At 53.1% G+C, this 17,710-nt stretch overlaps 4 protein-coding genes across 4 annotated transcripts; 1 reads left to right on the top strand and 3 right to left on the bottom strand.

Annotated features, from left to right (window-relative positions):
- Window positions 1-1,579: 1,579 nt before the first annotated feature.
- Window positions 1,580-2,419, top strand: JN550_001855 (uncharacterized protein; the record flags this gene model as incomplete). Its single annotated transcript, XM_049313085.1, has 2 exons — window positions 1,580-1,643; window positions 1,695-2,419. 2 exons carry the CDS (start codon window positions 1,580-1,582, stop codon window positions 2,417-2,419), a joined length of 789 nt encoding a protein of 262 aa, XP_049175916.1.
- A 2,542-nt stretch (window positions 2,420-4,961) lies between these two features.
- Window positions 4,962-7,332, bottom strand: JN550_001854 (uncharacterized protein; the record flags this gene model as incomplete). The annotated part of the gene is made up of 3 exons (XM_049313084.1): window positions 4,962-5,039; window positions 5,174-6,915; window positions 6,975-7,332. 3 exons carry the CDS (start codon window positions 7,330-7,332, stop codon window positions 4,962-4,964), a joined length of 2,178 nt encoding a protein of 725 aa, XP_049175915.1.
- Window positions 7,333-8,079: 747 nt separating this feature from the next.
- Window positions 8,080-8,484, bottom strand: JN550_001853 (uncharacterized protein; the record flags this gene model as incomplete). The annotated part of the gene is made up of 1 exon (XM_049313083.1): window positions 8,080-8,484. One exon carries the CDS (start codon window positions 8,482-8,484, stop codon window positions 8,080-8,082), a length of 405 nt encoding a protein of 134 aa, XP_049175914.1.
- A 3,991-nt stretch (window positions 8,485-12,475) lies between these two features.
- Window positions 12,476-13,394, bottom strand: JN550_001852 (uncharacterized protein; the record flags this gene model as incomplete). The annotated part of the gene is made up of 3 exons (XM_049313082.1): window positions 12,476-12,633; window positions 12,688-12,882; window positions 12,944-13,394. The coding sequence occupies 3 exons, from the start codon at window positions 13,392-13,394 to the stop codon at window positions 12,476-12,478; spliced, it is 804 nt and encodes a 267-aa protein (XP_049175913.1).
- Between the last annotated feature and the right edge of the window lie 4,316 nt (window positions 13,395-17,710).

The raw sequence follows: 17,710 nt of genomic DNA, 5'->3' as shown, positions 1-17,710 counted from the left end.
AACGAGGCGCCATTGCGGGCCACCAGAAGAAGTACTGGTAGGCTATGCGCATACGAGACCCGGCAGGCATTGACTTTAGCCTCATCAGTGGATTATACGCCGTAGGACTTGAAGCCATCACGAACTATTTTGGGTGCGCGTCCCAGACTGATTAAGGTTTGTTCCGAACCTTGACAGGGCCCATCGGCCTTCTTTAGCTAGCCGAATCAAGCAGCCTAATGGCAATTAGCTTACAAAGTCTGCATATCGCAAAACGGCCAAACATCAGTAACTCGTAAATAATGAGGATATTGGCCCAAGTCATGTTGAGCGGAGGCGCACTACTAAATTTACCGCGTCCGACGGAGTTCTAGATCTGGAGTAGCTAGACGTGCGGGATGTGGGTTGCAGAGCTGCTGCGGGTAGTCTGACAGATTTCATAGTAACACAAGGAGCTATATTGTCAACGCTAGGAGCTAAGCAAAATCTAATGCTAGTCATACTTGGGTATTCGCGACTCAATTCATTCCCCATCCTTACTCGAACTCCCAAGAATAATCAGTCGTTTACAAGTCAAGTCGTGCCGAGGCGTTCTCCGTTTGCGCATGGGTGCATGGGTCAGAGTCTGGATGAAACCTGCACGATGTCAAAGCTTGTATTGAAACCAGACGAGTTTGGAGACATCACGGTCGCATTCTCCAGATACTGAAACTCTCGTGACAGCGACATGAGGGACTCAAGTGGGATCTTTTTTTGGTCCCATGCATCCTGCCGGTAGAGACTGTTGTCCTCGAGGTTGCGATGCCTAATGCCAGAAGCCGGACTTTGCATTTTGCCTCGTGGGTTCTGGGCTATAACCGCACCTGATATCCGGGTGCAAGCACGCGGGGAATTAGCCATGGGGCCTTACGATTTGGGACTAGCACAGAGTGTTTTGAGCCCATCAGGCGCAGTTTGCTACGATCTCGCCAGTGAGCAGGGGAGATGTATTGTCCACCTGAGAGGTTTTGAAAGAGTCTCGAAGTCCCAAATGTGTGGGATCCCTGAGGCTAATGCTGCTGCCAAAGCCCAGGAAAGTCTAGCTTACGATTAGCACAAGGCCAGACAGCGTGGATCCCTATTAGAAAACCCCCCCACAGGCAAAAGATCGACAACGGCGCACGGAGCTGAAAATCGAAACGCGCCTGGTCTCTTCGAGGCCCAGACGAGATCCAGTTTATTCACGCAAAGAGGGATCAATACCACAGTCGGCGCAGTCAGTTCATAGTAATTGATGGCTATGATAACTTTAGCCGGCTCACGCAGGTGACAAGGGGGGCCCTGAAAGGCGGTGCCTAGCCGCACCGGGGCAGGGATAGACGACTCTCAAAGAGGATGCTAACCCACAAGGCGGAGAGAAGGCGCGTGCCTGTGCATGTAAGACACTGAGAAGGAAGCATTGCGGTCGAGTCGCGTTGCTTTACGGAATGACTTCTTCTGTTTCTTCAGTAGGAATGATATAAGAACACATCTGCCGCACCCACAACAGCGCCGCTACTAAGTGAATGTATCTCATCGAGTAGACAGACACATCTCTCAACATCACCTACAGAGTATCACCATGCTGGGCCAGAGACTTTCGGTCGTCTTGTGCGCGATTGCGTGCGCATGCTCGCCTGTACTGGGTGAGTATAGAACCCAATCACGTCTACAAGCACTCTGCTAACCCCGTACAGGGAGGGACTTGCACCCAAATGCTCAGAGGTATAACGTGAAGGCTTTCTCGTTTGCTGGCGGTATTCCCCTGCGGATAATGCCACTGGGTGCATCCATCACCCATGGTGTGGCCTCCAGTGATGGGAATGGGTACCGTCAGGACCTCAGGCAGCATATTGTTGACATGGGAAACGCTGTAAACATGGTCGGCAGCAATCCCAACGGAACCATGAAGGATAACGACAACTCTGGGTGGCCGGGCTTCATCATTGACGAAGTTCACACCAAGTCGAATGCCGACACACCCAAGTATAAGCCCAACCTGGTTTTGATTAACCTGGGCACAAACGATGCCATCCGGAATATCGACATCCCTAAGGCTGGGGAAAGGATGCAAAGTATGATCACAGACATCTACACTCAGTCGCCCCAGGCCACTGTTGTCTTGTCAGGTCTCATCCGAAACGCAGAGAGCGGCGCGCAAGAACGTGGCGTTCAAATCAACAGCCAGTACCAAAGTCTAGTGTCGACTCTGCAAAAGGCGGGCAAGCCGATCATCTTTGCTGACATGCAGGGGCTCGACGGGCCGCTGCCATCGGATCTTGCTCCTGATGGCATTCATCCTGTGGATAAGGGTTATCAGAAGATGGCTAACATCTGGTACAAGGCTATCGGACAGGCAGACAGCAAGGGCTTCTTAAAGAAAGCCGAGAACAACGGCCTCCCCGACGACGGTGCTGCATAATGGCAAGCACAGCGCTATGAAGTTAGATATTAGCATTTTGGTTCGGTACCTGGAGTTTGGAGCCTGGAGTTTGGATGTGCGCCAGAATGGATATGGCTTTTGTTGCACAGATTTTGAATACAATATTCAAGGATACCAGAAGATCAATACAGCAACCACAGTACTTGCTGTGCAACGAGACGACTTGGTGCTTAGGTCTTCAGTGTTTTGTGATAGCTAAGCCGATAGAAGGAATCGGCATGCAACAAAGCAGTAACCTTCTAGCTTCTCGTGACGGTCACAAGATCTTCTGACCCGACGGAAAGTGGAGGATCCTATTGATAGAAAGTCGCAGAGGCAGTCCTGGACAACCAGCCCATCCTGAGGGGTGTCGTTGGACTTCAAGCGCCAACTTTCTACCCGGCGTACGAGCGGATATCCCTCCGAAGACTAAACACCGTACGGGGTTTGCTTGACAAATGCCGTGAAAGCTAGTTATAATGACGCCCCTGAAGCTTCCAGTCAAGCATTGGCACAACGGTACGAATCTCGATCTGTTGAAGCCAGGATTGGTCAGCACTTATAGATCAACGGATAGATCAACGGCAGACACGTAAGCGGCAATGAAATAAAACTCCAAGATTGCGTGCAAACAAACTTCTTCGCTTGTGTGCATCAAAAAGTCTGTCGGACTATATGCCAAATCTGTCGCCTAGGATCATCCAACGGCACCTGATACATGAGCCGGAGTTGCCGTGAAACTCTGCTCAGTAGTGTTACTTGAAGTCTATACTGATCAGCCAACTTGGCTCCAGGTCCGAGTGTGGCTCGTGATGAAGACACGGAAACTCTATATCGGTCCGTTGGTGCGAACATGCGGCGCAGCTGCCATCCATCCTGTTTATTACATCCGCAACAGGATGCAATCGTCGCATCCATGAAAATTGAAAAGTATATTCCCGTCGATACGACAAGCATGTCGTCGGCTATTGTCTCAATGCAAACGTTATTCCGCTCGGATAAACAGCTCTGTACAACACTTCATAGCATGGCGTATATATCAGGTTACCTGTACGGATGTCGGACCTCAAACATGGCAGACACACCGTTGGCGTGAACGGAGACACTTCGGTATCTTTCTTACAGCCGGCGACATCCGCGCCAAGCGCATTTTCCGGAAGGGACCTGGCACACGTCATGATCCGAATGGGGGAGCATGGGGGAACGTCTGGGCTGCAGGCCAGCATGCCAGGGAGCTCGATTAGAGTTTGGGGAGCCGCAAGGAAGCAGCCCGCGCGTCTACCCGTTTGGGAAATACCTCCTTCGTACACTGGCTAATGAGAGTCAAGCCCAGGCTACCAGCCCTTAACGCTGGGCCCTTGTCCACTTCTGTCGAGGTACATAGTAGAATCTACGTGAAGTGGTTCTTTGGAAACTGAGTTCTGGTCGCCCGAACTCTATCTCCGGACTATCGATCATGACAGCCGGTGTGTCTGTTTCAGGGGCTTTCACTCAAGAGACGCGAATTCTGGAAATTTTCTAGCTAGAAAGGAAGTTTTCTAGTGAGTCGGAAGAACACGCGTGAGAGGACCTTTAGACTGCTAGTTCCAAGGCCGCGTTGTTCTCAACTGTGACGCCTTCCAGTCGACCTGACAGCCACTAGTGGCTATGGGGAGTCACCCTTACGCTACAGCGTCAGTCAAGTGTGCGTTGAGAAAAGATAAGAAAATGTTTCGCGAATACAAATCTCTAGGGTTGCCAGGAACAAGCCAAATTCCCAGTCACAACGGCTCTGTCACTGCTGAGTCACGATAAGGACGCTTTGAACTGCATTACGAGTCATGCTCGTAACCCATGTATGAAGAAGACATCCGCAGCTAATGACCAGTGATGCTGGACTTTCACGGTCGTAAAATCCTGAATCCGGCAATACGTCGAGCAACTAATCCCGGTATCGCGCGACGGGATTCGGTTCTTTGTGTCTGACCCATGAACAAATACTACATTGGGTAGTTGCTAGCACCTGAGGATCGCGGAATTATGGGCATTATGGTACTGTAATAATACTACAGTAATACGTTTGTCGGCATGGGATTCTGAGGAGCCCCCGCTTTCCTGCCGAAGGGGGTACGTAGTGTGGATTCGCGCTAGATCCAGAGTATAAGAAAGATGTGCAGGCTGGCGTGGCCCCAATCCCAAGCAAGGGACATAAGCTAATTGCCAAGAGACGCGGACTGAACTCAGATACGACGGGTTCTTCGGCGATGCTGTTTCTAGTAAAGCCACGCGACTTGTCCGGGAATGACATTGGAGCGTAAACTACTCTAAGTTTGATGTAGTGATTTTCTCGCATGATCGGTTAGCACCACGCCAGAGCGTTTATTGTAAGTCGTACGTACTATACAATCCCCCTTCAGGCCTGCGGGTCCTGCTACCGAAAGTACTGTGAAGAGGGCTGTGTCACCCTTGCCTGGACCCCAGAAGGCGCCCCGGCAGCTCACAGGGACTATTGGGACCCGATCTCGATAACGGATGCAGCCCAACGGGACGCGATCGCACGAGATCACCAGCTACTGCGTCCGTTCCGACGCAGGGGCGGTTGACCTGATGCCGTGCTTCCGCCGTGAATATCATCGTCACCCTGGTCGTCGAGCACGAGCAGCAATCAGCTCGGGTAGACACCACCGATTTGGCTAGTAACATTACTCATTGCCTAGGTAGATAATCTAAAGTAGATGCGTTTCATCTATGAACCATCGGATGCTGAAGTCCTACCGCAAACGCCTCTCTGCTGGTGTCCTCATTCATCACCTCGCTAGGATGCATGAATACCCTTGGGCCTGTTCCCTCGAGTGGCGCCTGCGCGAAAAGGGCTTGCGACCCACCCGTGGCGCTCTCCTGGCTTGACAGGGCGGTGAAGTCGATCGAACCAACGCCAGCTGCTCTCTCCGAATCGTGTACAATTGTGCCATTAACGGCTGTCACGTTTCTGGAGTATAGTTCAACGACGTCAGGGGTGCTACCGCGGGAGCCACCTTGTGGAAATCCTCCAAAGTAGAAAACTTGGGCCGTTGATCCATAGCCGGAACTATTTCCGCCGTCGCCCGTCAGGAAAAACCAAGCTGTTCCATCGCGGGATGTATTCAGAAGAGATCCGCTAAAGTTGGGAACCTCAGCCCTGGCAGAGTTTGCAAAAGCTTCCAAGCCGTCAGGGAAGACAGAGTTGCCTTGGACTTGCAGCTCTAGTCCTTGTGCCAAGTGAGCGTTAAGCGTTCGGTTGCCATGTACTGCATCAACTGTGTCGCGCGAATCGCAAAACAGTGGATAGCTGTAGTCAGCCCGATAGAAGGTACTTGGGCCGGTGGCAGTATCGAGTCCTTTGATGAGGAACCGGTTGATTTGATTGGAGCCAAAGTTGGTCACCTGAGCCACGTTGGTATACGCTAATGTTTGCGCCCAAGAAGCTTCTCCAGTCTTGCCTTGCGAGTTGATGGTTGCTTTGATGGAGATCTGTCTTTGAACTTTGACAGAGAAATCCAGTGTCTCATTGAAGCCTGTTGAGTTCTGCGTGACTGCTCGGGAAAGTGTAATCGTCGGGCCAGTAAAATCAATCAATGGTCGCTCGCCGGTCGTGATTGACCCCTTGTCGTCCAGCCATACGAACACTTTCCCAGTAACAACCCAGTTGTCACTCACAGGATGTGCAAGTGCGAGACTGCCGTTCTTCCCGTTCTGTAGTCCGGCCACCACTATCGTGAAAGTATGCTCTGTTCCATCACATAGGATAGGTAACCAAGGACTAATGTCGATCTCATGCTCATACAAGTCGAAGGCTTCAAGTCCGACAATGGGACGGTGGAGGCTAGGCACCACACCCCCAGTGAATATCACCGGGTAGGGCCACCAGACACCGGCTAGTTGGCCATCAATGAGAACCTGTACCTCTCGAAAAGGGGAATGACCTGGCAATGCACCCGCAGTCCGGTTGAAGGTGTAGACATCTGAGTCCGGAACGTTGCTCCACCAAAACTCTTCAGAGGCCTGACCGCAAGCAGAAATAGAGAACACAGCACGATTAGCGTTTTGAGGCAGCGCGACGGTGTTCGTAGCGTTATCCGTCGGTAGCACAAACGCGCTGGGTGATTTGAAGGCCCCCTTCCTCGCGGATATTGGGATGATAAGATCGGCTGGCGCAGCCGTGTCCGTTCTGGCCGAGCTGGGAAAGAATGTTGCCGTGAGCGTTGCATTGAAGGAGCCAGTATATTTCTCGTTAACGAGATTGCCCAAATCAAATATAACGGTCTGTTTAGACTTCCATAAGGATAAGTACTGGGTCATGTCCTTCATATAGGTCCACCGGATACCAGGGGGCGAGGTGGGTTCTGCAGTAGAGGTTCGCCATATTTCAGTGTCACCAAGATACATCACAGCGAGTCTGTCAAACTGACGACCCTGAGAGACAACAGTGAGGTTCATTATAACTCGGTTGAATTCGCAGCTAGGTGGGGTATAATTGCCTATCAAAAAAGTCAGAGATCGCTCTATATTAGATCTCATCGTCGCTCCCGTCACCCACCAATGAACGGCCTCCCGTAACTGAACGCGAAAACGTGATCCATTATCAACACATCGCAGGGTGCCCGCCGGCCTGAGCCGGAAGCTGTGTCGGCGGTGGTCGCGCCGTCGCTGGCTGTCGACCCCAGGGTGACCCCGGTTGGAGACAGCACTGGCTGCGCGACCTGCAAGCATTGCAAGACGTCTCTAGAGGCCGAAGCTGAGATGACTTGCAAGCCAAGCAAGACCAGCACCACCGAAAGCCACGGGCTCAGCCGACGCGGCCGGCCCTGAACGTGATAGCCGTGGCGAGAGCCACCAGCGCGAGTCATCCGCGCAGCAGATGTCGCAGGCTTGGTCGAGTCGCCGTGATGTCCCATTGTCCGGTGCTATTCGTCGATCATATCCCGCGATCCTGACCGCGGTGCCGAGGCGTGACGGAAGCCAGTGTGGTATCCCGATAACGTCAATGCAATGCAGAAAGGCCAGACTATCGCAATAAGCGCCGTAAGCCCCAAGGCAAGAAAACGCCACAAAAATGGATATCAGCCCAACTCCAAATCCCGATGCTGCTGACGAAACAATGCAGGTGGCTCAATCAAGGGATGTTTCTAACACGGAGTGGAGTGCAAAGAGGGTTGCAGGACCAAGGCACTGATCATGCGACATGCGGCCTCGGTTTGTCCCTCTCCTCCCACGCCCCCCCAAGCAACCAAGGGTCAAGGTCAAGGTCTAGGTCAAGGGCAAGGGGGGGAGTTCCGCGGCGGAAGCCACAGGAAGATGGTCTGAGACCCGAGCAGCCGTGCGCGCGGGCAAGCTGCATTGAACCCTTGGGGGGATTCAATTTGTCGGATCGGACGGTCGGATCCCTTCGCTCGATGGCGGGGTTGAGAGGGAGGGAGAACGGGCTAGCTCCAAGCCTCTTCGTTGCGTCGAAAACAGATAATTAAAAAAGCAAATGCACCTCCGTGCACCGCAAGCAACCGCATGCCGTATGCACCGGTGGGCTAAGGCTGCACGATCTCGTTCGATCGGGAGCAGCCCTGCAACGAGGCCTCAAACAGCGGACTGGCTGTCACACCAATCCCGCGTCCAGGCGCCACCGGAGAAGGTCCGAAGTATTGCCCTTAGACGCCAGTCGCGTTGTCCCAGTACCGCTTCCTGGCGGCGATGGCGACCTTGTTTCCCTCGAACCGGTGCTGGAAGTAGTTGAAGACGGCAAACTCGTCCCGCGACATGATGTACGAGTCCGGGTGTGCCTGCACGTTGGCCCAGATCTGGGCGAGCGCCGTCTCCAGGATGTTGCTCACGAACGGGTCCTTGGCGCCGTCGGGGCTCTCGCGGGCGATCTCCAGCGCCTGCGCGACCTCGTTGTCCGAGGCTGACGACGGGCTGGCCGCCGGGTGGTGTTCGTGGTGCTGCGACGCCATGTTGAGGATGCTCATGACGGACGGTGCCGAGGACGGCGTGGGCAACCGGTAGTTCATGTAGTATGAGGAGGACTGCAGCTCGTGAGGGTTGACCAGAAGCATCGTCATTTGGGAAAGGGGACCGTGGGAGGGTTGGTCTCTGTGGTATATATAAAAGTAGCAGCAGCAGCAGCAGCAGTAGTAGTCGTAGTTGTTCTAAGTACTAGTAGCGGGTGGCAGTAGTAGTTGTAAGGGTCGAGTGTTTGGCGGGCCAGATATTACTTGTCTGGGCAGGAATCTGCGAGACAAGGTGCGGTAAAAGTTTGGTTGCGACAAAAAGGTAACGAGTGGTCTCCAATAACAGGCAATGCTCAGCTATTTGCGTTCGTCAAACGTGGGTAGTGAGCAGGTGCTATTGCAGGGTGACAAGGTGAGGTTGATCCTGATGGGCGGGATCACCAGTGGTCTTTAATACATGCAGGGTGTTCTACAAAGGCGACTACAAGACCATCACACCCCATCAATTACCGGCGACTAGGGCGGAGTATGTAGCCCGGACGGATTCTCACTAGCTGGCGAAGGGAGGGGACGGCTTGTACTGTACCTGTGCTGTGTGTGCTCTGTCAGACGCACACGGCCGGGCTTGCTTGTGTACGTGCCAGATCGTGGCCAAAAGTCAGAAAAGTTTCTATTGTGGTCCCGTCCCTTGAGCCCCCCGTGGCATGTTGCAGGTTGCAAGTCAGTCTATCGCGGGGCAAAAAAAGGCACGGAGCTTTTCCCTGATTCGTACCATGGCTAGGCGTCCCGACTAGAGGTCTTCGGTACACGGCCCAGGCATCTGGACTCGCAGGTACTGCTCCACTCATAGCCATGACCCTAGCCAGAGTACGTACCCTTCCCAGGCCAGGCTCGAAAGCATGTCTAACGGGAACTGATGCAATGACTAGTAGAGTAGGCTGGATGTGGATGTGGGATGGCACGTCGCTCTTAGGGGTCCAGCTTAGTTACATCGCATGTCACTCACTCCCTCACTCCCTCGCTGCGCGCCCCGACGATCTGTTCGTCTGCGGAAAGAGGGTCAAGGGCAATTTCGCCAATGTACGTACGTAAATATTACACAGCAGGCCGCAGATGACGCTGTGAGCTGGGTTAAAAACACAGAGCCCACCCCGTGCTTCCGACCGCCGGCACTGCCTTGTACATCTGTACATAGTACGATCCGCGAACATAGTTTATTGATCTGGCTCTGCGCTTCACCAGCTGACCGACCCGACCGGAAACTGTAAGTGATCCCCTTGGGACGACGACACGAGGACTAGCTGGGCGACTACTGTTGGTTATGTCGGTATAAGATTCGACTAGTTGAAATTACGAGCACCCCTCTAGAAACTCTTGTCAAGTCCAATACTGGGAAACCTTCCTGTTAGCCAAGGTAGGCGACTTGATTACTTGAATCCTGCCAGGTACTTCGGCTTCCGTCCGCCTGGGAACCGGTCGTGGGCGCAAGTCAAATCTCATTGGCCGGCCTCGTGTCCAAGTCTTAGTAACCCGAAACCGTGGACGCGGTCGCAGGCTACGCCTTTACACACTTCGGCACTATTCTTGAACCACTGACGTCGCTGCACAACTGGGGAATGCGAGTCATTTCTAGGTTTCCCATAACAATCTGCTTCTGTCTTTCGGACTCTTTTCCAGGCACCTCACACCGCCTGCTCGATGTCGAGCAAAGACTAGGGACCCCGTAGAGGCACGGACGCGGTCCACGGTCTTTCGCCGGGCGTATAACTGACACAGATGGGGCTGCAATAGTATAACGCCGATGGGAGACGATCACTTCAGACGAGATGGGACAACCCGACGACGATGCCAATCCGTGGTAAGAATGCCTCTGTGGTCATGGCATTTGAAGGGTCGCTTAGCCGCCCGCATTTTTTTTTTTAGCCTTTCTGCGATACTTCGATTCTACATATCGTGAGCGATGTGTTGTCAGCTGCTCGCTAGGTCTGGCGTAGGCTAGGGTCGTTAAGGTTCGTCCATCGTCTTCAGCCTTGAGATAGCGCCGATGGACGGTGTCTCAGGTTGATCGGCCTTTGCAGCGACGTGTGTGCGATCGCAAGCAAAGCCCGGGAGCACGGGATGCCCACGACTAAAAGCACGTCAAACGTTCGTCTGGTCTTGCTTAAACCATATTCGGAGACCCTTGCTTGCTATGCGACAGGCGGCCTCCAATCTGAAGCCGTAGATGACATCTGGACGTTGCGCCTCTGCCGGACGGGCGTCACAAGCCAGCGCATTCCAACCCGGGTGAATACATGTCAATCAAATCGGCAGACTGCTCCCTAACGTCGGGAGCCTTGCCGTATAGTTCAGTCTTGTTTCCGGGGGGGCCCTGAAGGCGTCCCCAGGACCCCCAAATTGCTCTTCGTCACCGCTGGGGTTTCAGTGCAAAGTTTATTGAAATTGTGGCTTCCACATGGTCGTCAGGCTTACTGTCATCAGATCAAGGACGTGCATTAATGGAGGCGCTAGAAGCATCAGTTTTCTAGTCATGGAACTTGGGAACGGACGGGTCCAGAATCGTCCCGGGATGCACCTCGAAGCAGGTGAAGGACGCCCCTGGATTGCACTGCGTAATGGCCCAGAACCTCGTGGCGGTTCCTGAGTTCTGTCGTGATAAGATTTCTCGAACAGCCCGTTTGGGAACCAATTCGGGTCGAGCTGCGCCACCAGCCCCAGTTTTCCACCCAAGGGACTGGGAGGGCTCAGCCGCTGCGTGGTCTTTCTGAATAAGCGCATCTCATCTCAGTAGCTGCATACATGCTAGCTGGGGCTCCTGGGCAAACAAAAGCCTGGGAAGCAAGGGGAAGACGATACCGACAAATGCCAAGGTAGCCAATAGTCCCCGGAAAGTGGCCGCAGAGTTTCGTTAAGCGAATGGGTGGCGGATTGCAAACCTTCATGGGTTAGGGACGATCGGAACTCGAGCACCGTAGAGGATCGCCAGCGAGTCCCCCCTGGGAAAGGCTGGGAAAGCAGGTCGCTGCTGTCACTCTCCGAGGGCGCATGGGTGGAAATAATGAGACACGGAGGACAGAAACCTTAAAAGGTGTGTGAGAAATGCGATTCACGGGGAGCATCGTGAAGTTCCCACATAGCGAAAGGTTGAAGTTGAGGCACACTTCCGCATTTGGAGATACGTCCGAAAACTGCCTGCCCATCCCCTTGACTCCCGTTTCTCAACCCATGTCTGCCTCAGGGCCGTTCTAGCCGTTGCAGGGGCGATCATTGAGCGAACGGAGCTTTTGAACCCTGGGCTGCTGGGGCCCTGATCTTCAACCCACAATAGTGACCCGTGTATATGGGGTCCTGGGGGAGGTGCTGGAATTCTCCGGCGCATATGCAGCGCAGGACCGTCACGGTCGTATCCATCACTTTTGTGCTTATTACCGGCGGCTTATCAGGGGCGAGCTTCAGCGTGCGGATTAGCTATAGCCTATCAATTCAATCGCTCCCTGCCGCACTCGTTGGATCTTTACCACCACACCCGATGCATCTGGTTCTGGAATAAGCATAATTGCCAAGCACGCGGAGCTGTCAGGACCTGGAACTTGATTGTTGCTGGTAAAGTCGCCTTCACAGATCCCATGACCCTGCTTGTCCATTTGGAGACAAGAAGATCGAGCCTCCACTGAGCCGGAATACGAAACCCGACGAGGAAGAAACGAAAAAGTATGCTGGCCCGCTGGCTGCAATTTGCGGGTCGATCACGATGTTTCTTGCTCTCGGACAACCTCCCCACACACACGCTTTGCCTGTTATTTGCTCTTTGCAGGGTCTAGCTGCATCAGTGATGTGATGGGTCTGTTCAAAGGCGGCAGGGCTCACGACGATTCATTCCCATGGAGTCCTGGTGTTTTCGAATTTTACATGCTCAACTATGTAAGTTACAGTGCATGAGCAGAGAGTCTAAGTGTACATACAGCAAACAAGAAAATCGTACAAGCCTATACAAAATCACACCTTGAAGTGAACTCGAGACAGGGATGCCCGCATGGGGTGGCGGAGTTCGATGTCGCCTATACAAAACAGCTGCCGGTCAAGAAGTCTACATGACTCAGGGCTTGGCCTTGCTGGCCTTCTTCTTCCCGATCTTCCATCCCCAAGACCGGAGCACCTTCACAACCTTTGGCAGCACAGCGGCAGTCAAAGGAACCCGAATGAAGATGAAACTTTTGTGGATAGCGTAGGCGAGCGCCAGCTGCGTTCCAAGACCTGAGAGCTCGGGTTAGTGTCAGGGCGGTGGAGTATCATTGAGCACACACTTACTAGCTTCAGCCTTGTTTCTTTCTTCTGCCTCCTGCACTCCCCAGCCGGCCATTTCGACGTGTTCGCTAATCTCGTCATTTCCCAGGTTCTCCTTCTCGGCTTGCTTGAGTGCCTTCTGATATTCGTGCCACCTGTCCTTGAGGCGCTGTGGGATCAACTTTTTGACATTCGAAGTGATGTAGTGCTCGATTTCCCCTACTGACGTCAGTACTTCTGGCCAGAAAAAAAAAACCCCAATCATGCAGTTGCTGCTCACCTATTCTGTCGGTGCCTACAACTCGGACCAGTAGGAAGCAGAACGGAAAATCCAAGACACTCAACGCCAGATAGACCCCCACGGCAGTCCAGCCATATTCTCTCGAGAGCTTCTTCAGCCTAGCAGAAAGGCCCTGGGGCTCTTGAACTTTGCTTGACGAACCATTACTTGATGCACCGTCGGTGGTATTCTTAGTGTCACGTCGTCTCGAGGAGTTATGAAAGTTGCGCCGTGATGATCGCCAAGGCGACGGCCGGAACTTAGTAGCGGGGGTTGTGATATGCGGCCGGGTAGAAGATGATAGCATGCGTCTCGGAGCAGCAGTCCTGGCTAGGAACTGGGGTTGTGAAGAGAAGCTCCTGGCCCAGATGCTGCTGATGGCCTGCGACGAACCAGGGCCGGATCGGACTCCGAGGAGCGCAACATACTCTCGTACCGATGCCCTGATCATGTCCAAAGCGTGTATTGTGCCTATATATTCGTGGTATTGATGGGCTCGCCACGTGCGAAGCTCGACAAGATGTGGTCTCTATCGGATAGCACGGGTCGGCAAGCTTTGATGACGACGGGAGGATCCGGGCAGGGTGGCACGTGGCGGCTGTGTCAAGGCTCGGACGGGGTGACGCTGCGAGTATCAAGCTTCTCAACAGATGCGGGATGCCGTGATGGGTAGCTCAGGCCGGAGTTGTCGCTGTCGCTATCGCTGTCGCTGTCGTTGTCGTCGTCGTTGCCACCGTCGCAAGGCGTCGGGTGTGATTCCAATCGCGAAAGACCATGAAATTTTGGAGCTACGGGCAGGACTGGGTGGAGCTGCACGGTGATGCAACTTCGCCGGTGCCGATTTGCGCTTTCCCCAATTGCGCCCCGGGCTGCCCCAAGCTCAAGCTCCAGCTCCAACGCCTGCGCCTGCGCCAACCAAATCGCCCCTTTGGGCCTGGAGACAGTTGGACGACCGGCAGACAGGACCCTGAAATTCCATCTGAAGTTGAGAGCTCAGGTACCCCAACCACCATATGCGGCCTCTGGCAGCCGGCCAGCCAGCCAGCCTGCCTGCTTGGTTGCTTGCATTGATTGCATCCGGGGAAGTTGAAACACCATCCACACGTGTGGCTCGTGGCTCGTAGGCTTGAGGTGGCGCTCTCATCATACCGTCGTTGCGGCTGGTGATGGAAACCCATCCCCAGCCTAGCCTCTTGAGCACACCTTTCGACACACTTACGCATGCAGCATCTCATTTCCCTGACGAGCCGCAACACCGCGCTTCACCTTCCGTTGATTCGTGCATCTCGTAGCTTCAAGGCCCTCTGGCGTACTATGTATGCCGAGGCTCTCAGGAGGGGGCCCCAGGAAGTGCAGATAGCAGCCGAGGCAGAGATCCATTACGAGTAGCCAGCCACAGCTGCGATGGCATGTCCCCATGGACATGCTGTACTGTGCCAATAATCACAATTCAATTCCACTAATGACCCTTGCACTGCTTTCCCCAGTTGATCTAGGGGTTACTATACCTCGACGCCAAGCCGTCTAGTATTGCCAGAAAATTGTAATACAATGAATAGCCTTTGTAATTCTCATGTCCCACTAGACTTCAGCTTCGGAAAAGCTAGCTGTGTTGCAACCAAATCCGAGACCAGAAAGAGAATAATTAACAGCTACCGCATAAGACATCAAGGTTCAGCCATGCTCTGCAGTAAACTGTATTTTCGATAAGTCGTTTCCAAGCACCCGTTGGCTTCGTCGTTAGCCTCAAGCCCGTCTGAGTACGTACATGTCGCCAACAAATTATACATACGCCACGTCACACGCGGTACGCAACTTCATCACCATCCATCAACCCCCAATCTATGGAGTACATCGCAGGCTTTCAGCTGCCACCTTTGTCTGCTGTGCAAAGCCGCGTGGGGGGCCCAAGCAACCCAGCCCCTACGCCAAAACCCGACGCCAAACAGTTCGTCCCTCTCGCCGAAGCGGCCGCAAGGCCCCGAGTCAGGCGTTTGGTTCTGTTTGTCGCGCGTGATGGGCTCGGCCCTCTCTCTAAAGAGGCTACTGAGAACCACGAGGTACCCAAAGCCCAAATTTCCACTGAATGGTTTCGCCAGATCGTGATCTTGGCGGTCAACGGAAGACTATCTCACGGTGGGTTTCGGTCCCGAACGACATCATATCTGTGGCAGTATTGCATAGCCTGCAAACTATATTTATCAGCACCTGAGAGGAATGGCAACCATCACGCAAAGGAACAAGGGTCACCTGACTGGAAGTGCTCCCCCGATCCTAGTACGCAGCGCTTGGTCGTTTGCCATGTTTGATCGATCCACCGATCCAGGAACCAGACGTTCTTGACTTGACACACTTGTCCTTGACACAATGGGAAAACCGCTAGACCACGAGTGAGTCGTTCACATACTATGTACATAGTGGCTGGCTCTGGCGTTTCCAGAAGGCTTCTAGAAGACCTAGAGTTTCTAGGTCGACACTACTAACTATGATCCTCCCGCTTAGCCATTCCTGTTACGGCCTTTCTCTAGTAAAACCCCAGGCCCATCAGTCTGGTAATCGACGAGTCAGTGCTACACATCCCAACCGCTACTCGGAACAATAAGGTTTGACAGATATTGGGTCGCAATTAAACGTTATTTTCACGGCTTCGATGCCGATGCCATGCTGCAAAGAGTCTGTCGCAAGTAGTCCGACTCCGAGTGGGCCCAGACGTTCGTATCCTGGCAAAAGCGTGGGAGAATGGCATTCCAAGATCCAGCTCAACATGACACGGATTACAGAAATAGGTCTTGCGTCATGTGCCCTGGGCAGAACTGTAAGTCAGGTCGACTAACACGTTACATAAGACCAGGGTTTTGTCCTTAGATATGTCATGGAGCAGAAGTAGTACAAGGTTCCGATGACGGGGAAACGCCGGAGCGAGAACCACAAGGCTTGTTTGCAGCCCCTATAAGTCATGAGGCTCCTTTCCCTTGTCATTGGAACATATGTACCCATTATTTCTCTTGAAACGTAACAGAAACTGTCGAGTTTAGCATGACTGAAAGAGAAGAGAGGAAATGGGACAAGGAGGAGAAAAATTGTGACTGCCGCGAATAGCGCCGGGTCAGTTGCGCTGATTGCGAGAGTATTGGACTCTCACCATTGGAACCTGACGAAAACAGCCATGAAACTTTGCACATCAAAGCTCGTGACTAACGTTAGTCTCTCTCTTCAGGCGAGTGAGCAGTGGGATTGTCATCTCATAGGCAATTACTACGGTAGACCAAGAGATAAACAACGTGATCAGTAAACATATATTGCCGAAACTGAAGATCTGGCGCCAATGGTCACGGAGACAGCCAAACCTAAAATGCTTTGGGCTTCCGTGTAGATTGTACGGTTACAACATGTCGGAGAGTCCATCCCGATTGAGTCTTGGAGAAATCTAATCACTCACTACGCACATGCACATATTTCGGTCCAGCATCGCTGACAGCGACGAAGGACATACCCGGCGGATCACCGCATCTGACGCGTTCCGACCGGCGGAGCCCCGCCCCTGTATGCGAGGACATGGAGAGCCTCTGGCCATCGTAAGTTTTCTTGATGCCCGACAGCCGGAAGGCGTCGCATCTTGCGTTGCCGCTGTCTCTGTCATATAAAGTTTTCGGGGGCGGCGGGTTGCGACGAGGTGGATGTTAGACCTGTTGCGAAAAGTACCGCGCAGCAAGATCGCCAAAAACTCTCTTCACCCACCGGGGGGACGACGGATCACGTAGACGGCTGTTCCGGTGGTACGAGAGCCGGCCGGGCGGAATTGCGTGTCGCTGTCTATGCTCGCCGCTCAAGCCTCGTCGTGCCTTGGCACCCACCAGGCGGATGAACACTTATCCAGGAGGCATGTGACAAGGCACACTGGAAATTGAGAGAGAAGATGTTAGTGCACTCGAGGCAGGAGATCCTCGACACGGTAAATCATTGCTTTACTGTTGTTGATGGGTAGAGTCAGAGCTGATAATTGAGTCCATGTTCTTCATGTGTTTTGTAGAGTGGCCTGGTTCTTTCCAAGATGAGTATAAGATATTGGACCACTTGTCAGTCGCCATCTAGGAACAAGCATAGCTCGTGCCTATTCGATCGCCTCAGCCACTACAGTGTTACTGAAATCATAGATGTATTCATCCCAATGGGCAACTGGCAATGGCAGTGAGTAGAAACACATCGTTAGAAGACCGCCACCTTATGTAACATGGCCTTATAGAAGCCCAACATCGCTCGGCGTTCCTCGACGACCTGCGGCGCATAACTGTAATTGTTGTGCAGCACGCAACCCTCCTGCCGATGATGTAGAGGTCATGTCTGAATCTCCATGGCATGCGGAAAGGGGGAAATAACCGCTGTCTGAACGCCTGTTTCGGGGAACCTTCGATACATAGCCTACTTTTTTGTGAAGCATGGAATTATTTGCTACTACAGCCAGTGCCTCATGCGACACTGATCAATCAGTACTGTCACGGTGAGTCAGGAACCCGGCAGCAGAGTCAAATGAGGGAGATATGACATCTTTTCGAAGTCCATGATACATTCAATCATATCAAGGTTGGGCACCATGTTTAAACAGCTTGTGGCCCATTTCGATCATCTATAGCGAGAAAAGAGCACACATGATGTACCTAACAAGGAATGCTCTGTAGTTACTCATACCGGAACGCGGTAGCACTGGCTTGTGTTGGATGACTGACAGAGCCTTGAGCGTGGCCTGTTCAATATTTCTGCAATCGGCGT

This window comes from Neoarthrinium moseri, assembly GCF_022829205.1.
Source record: "Neoarthrinium moseri strain CBS 164.80 chromosome Unknown scaffold4_Wmoseri_CBS_16480, whole genome shotgun sequence".
In the NCBI taxonomy this organism is placed as follows: domain Eukaryota; kingdom Fungi; phylum Ascomycota; class Sordariomycetes; order Amphisphaeriales; family Apiosporaceae; genus Neoarthrinium; species Neoarthrinium moseri.
The sequence above is the reverse complement of the archived record's forward strand: the minus strand, read 5'-3'. Positions and strand labels throughout refer to the sequence as shown.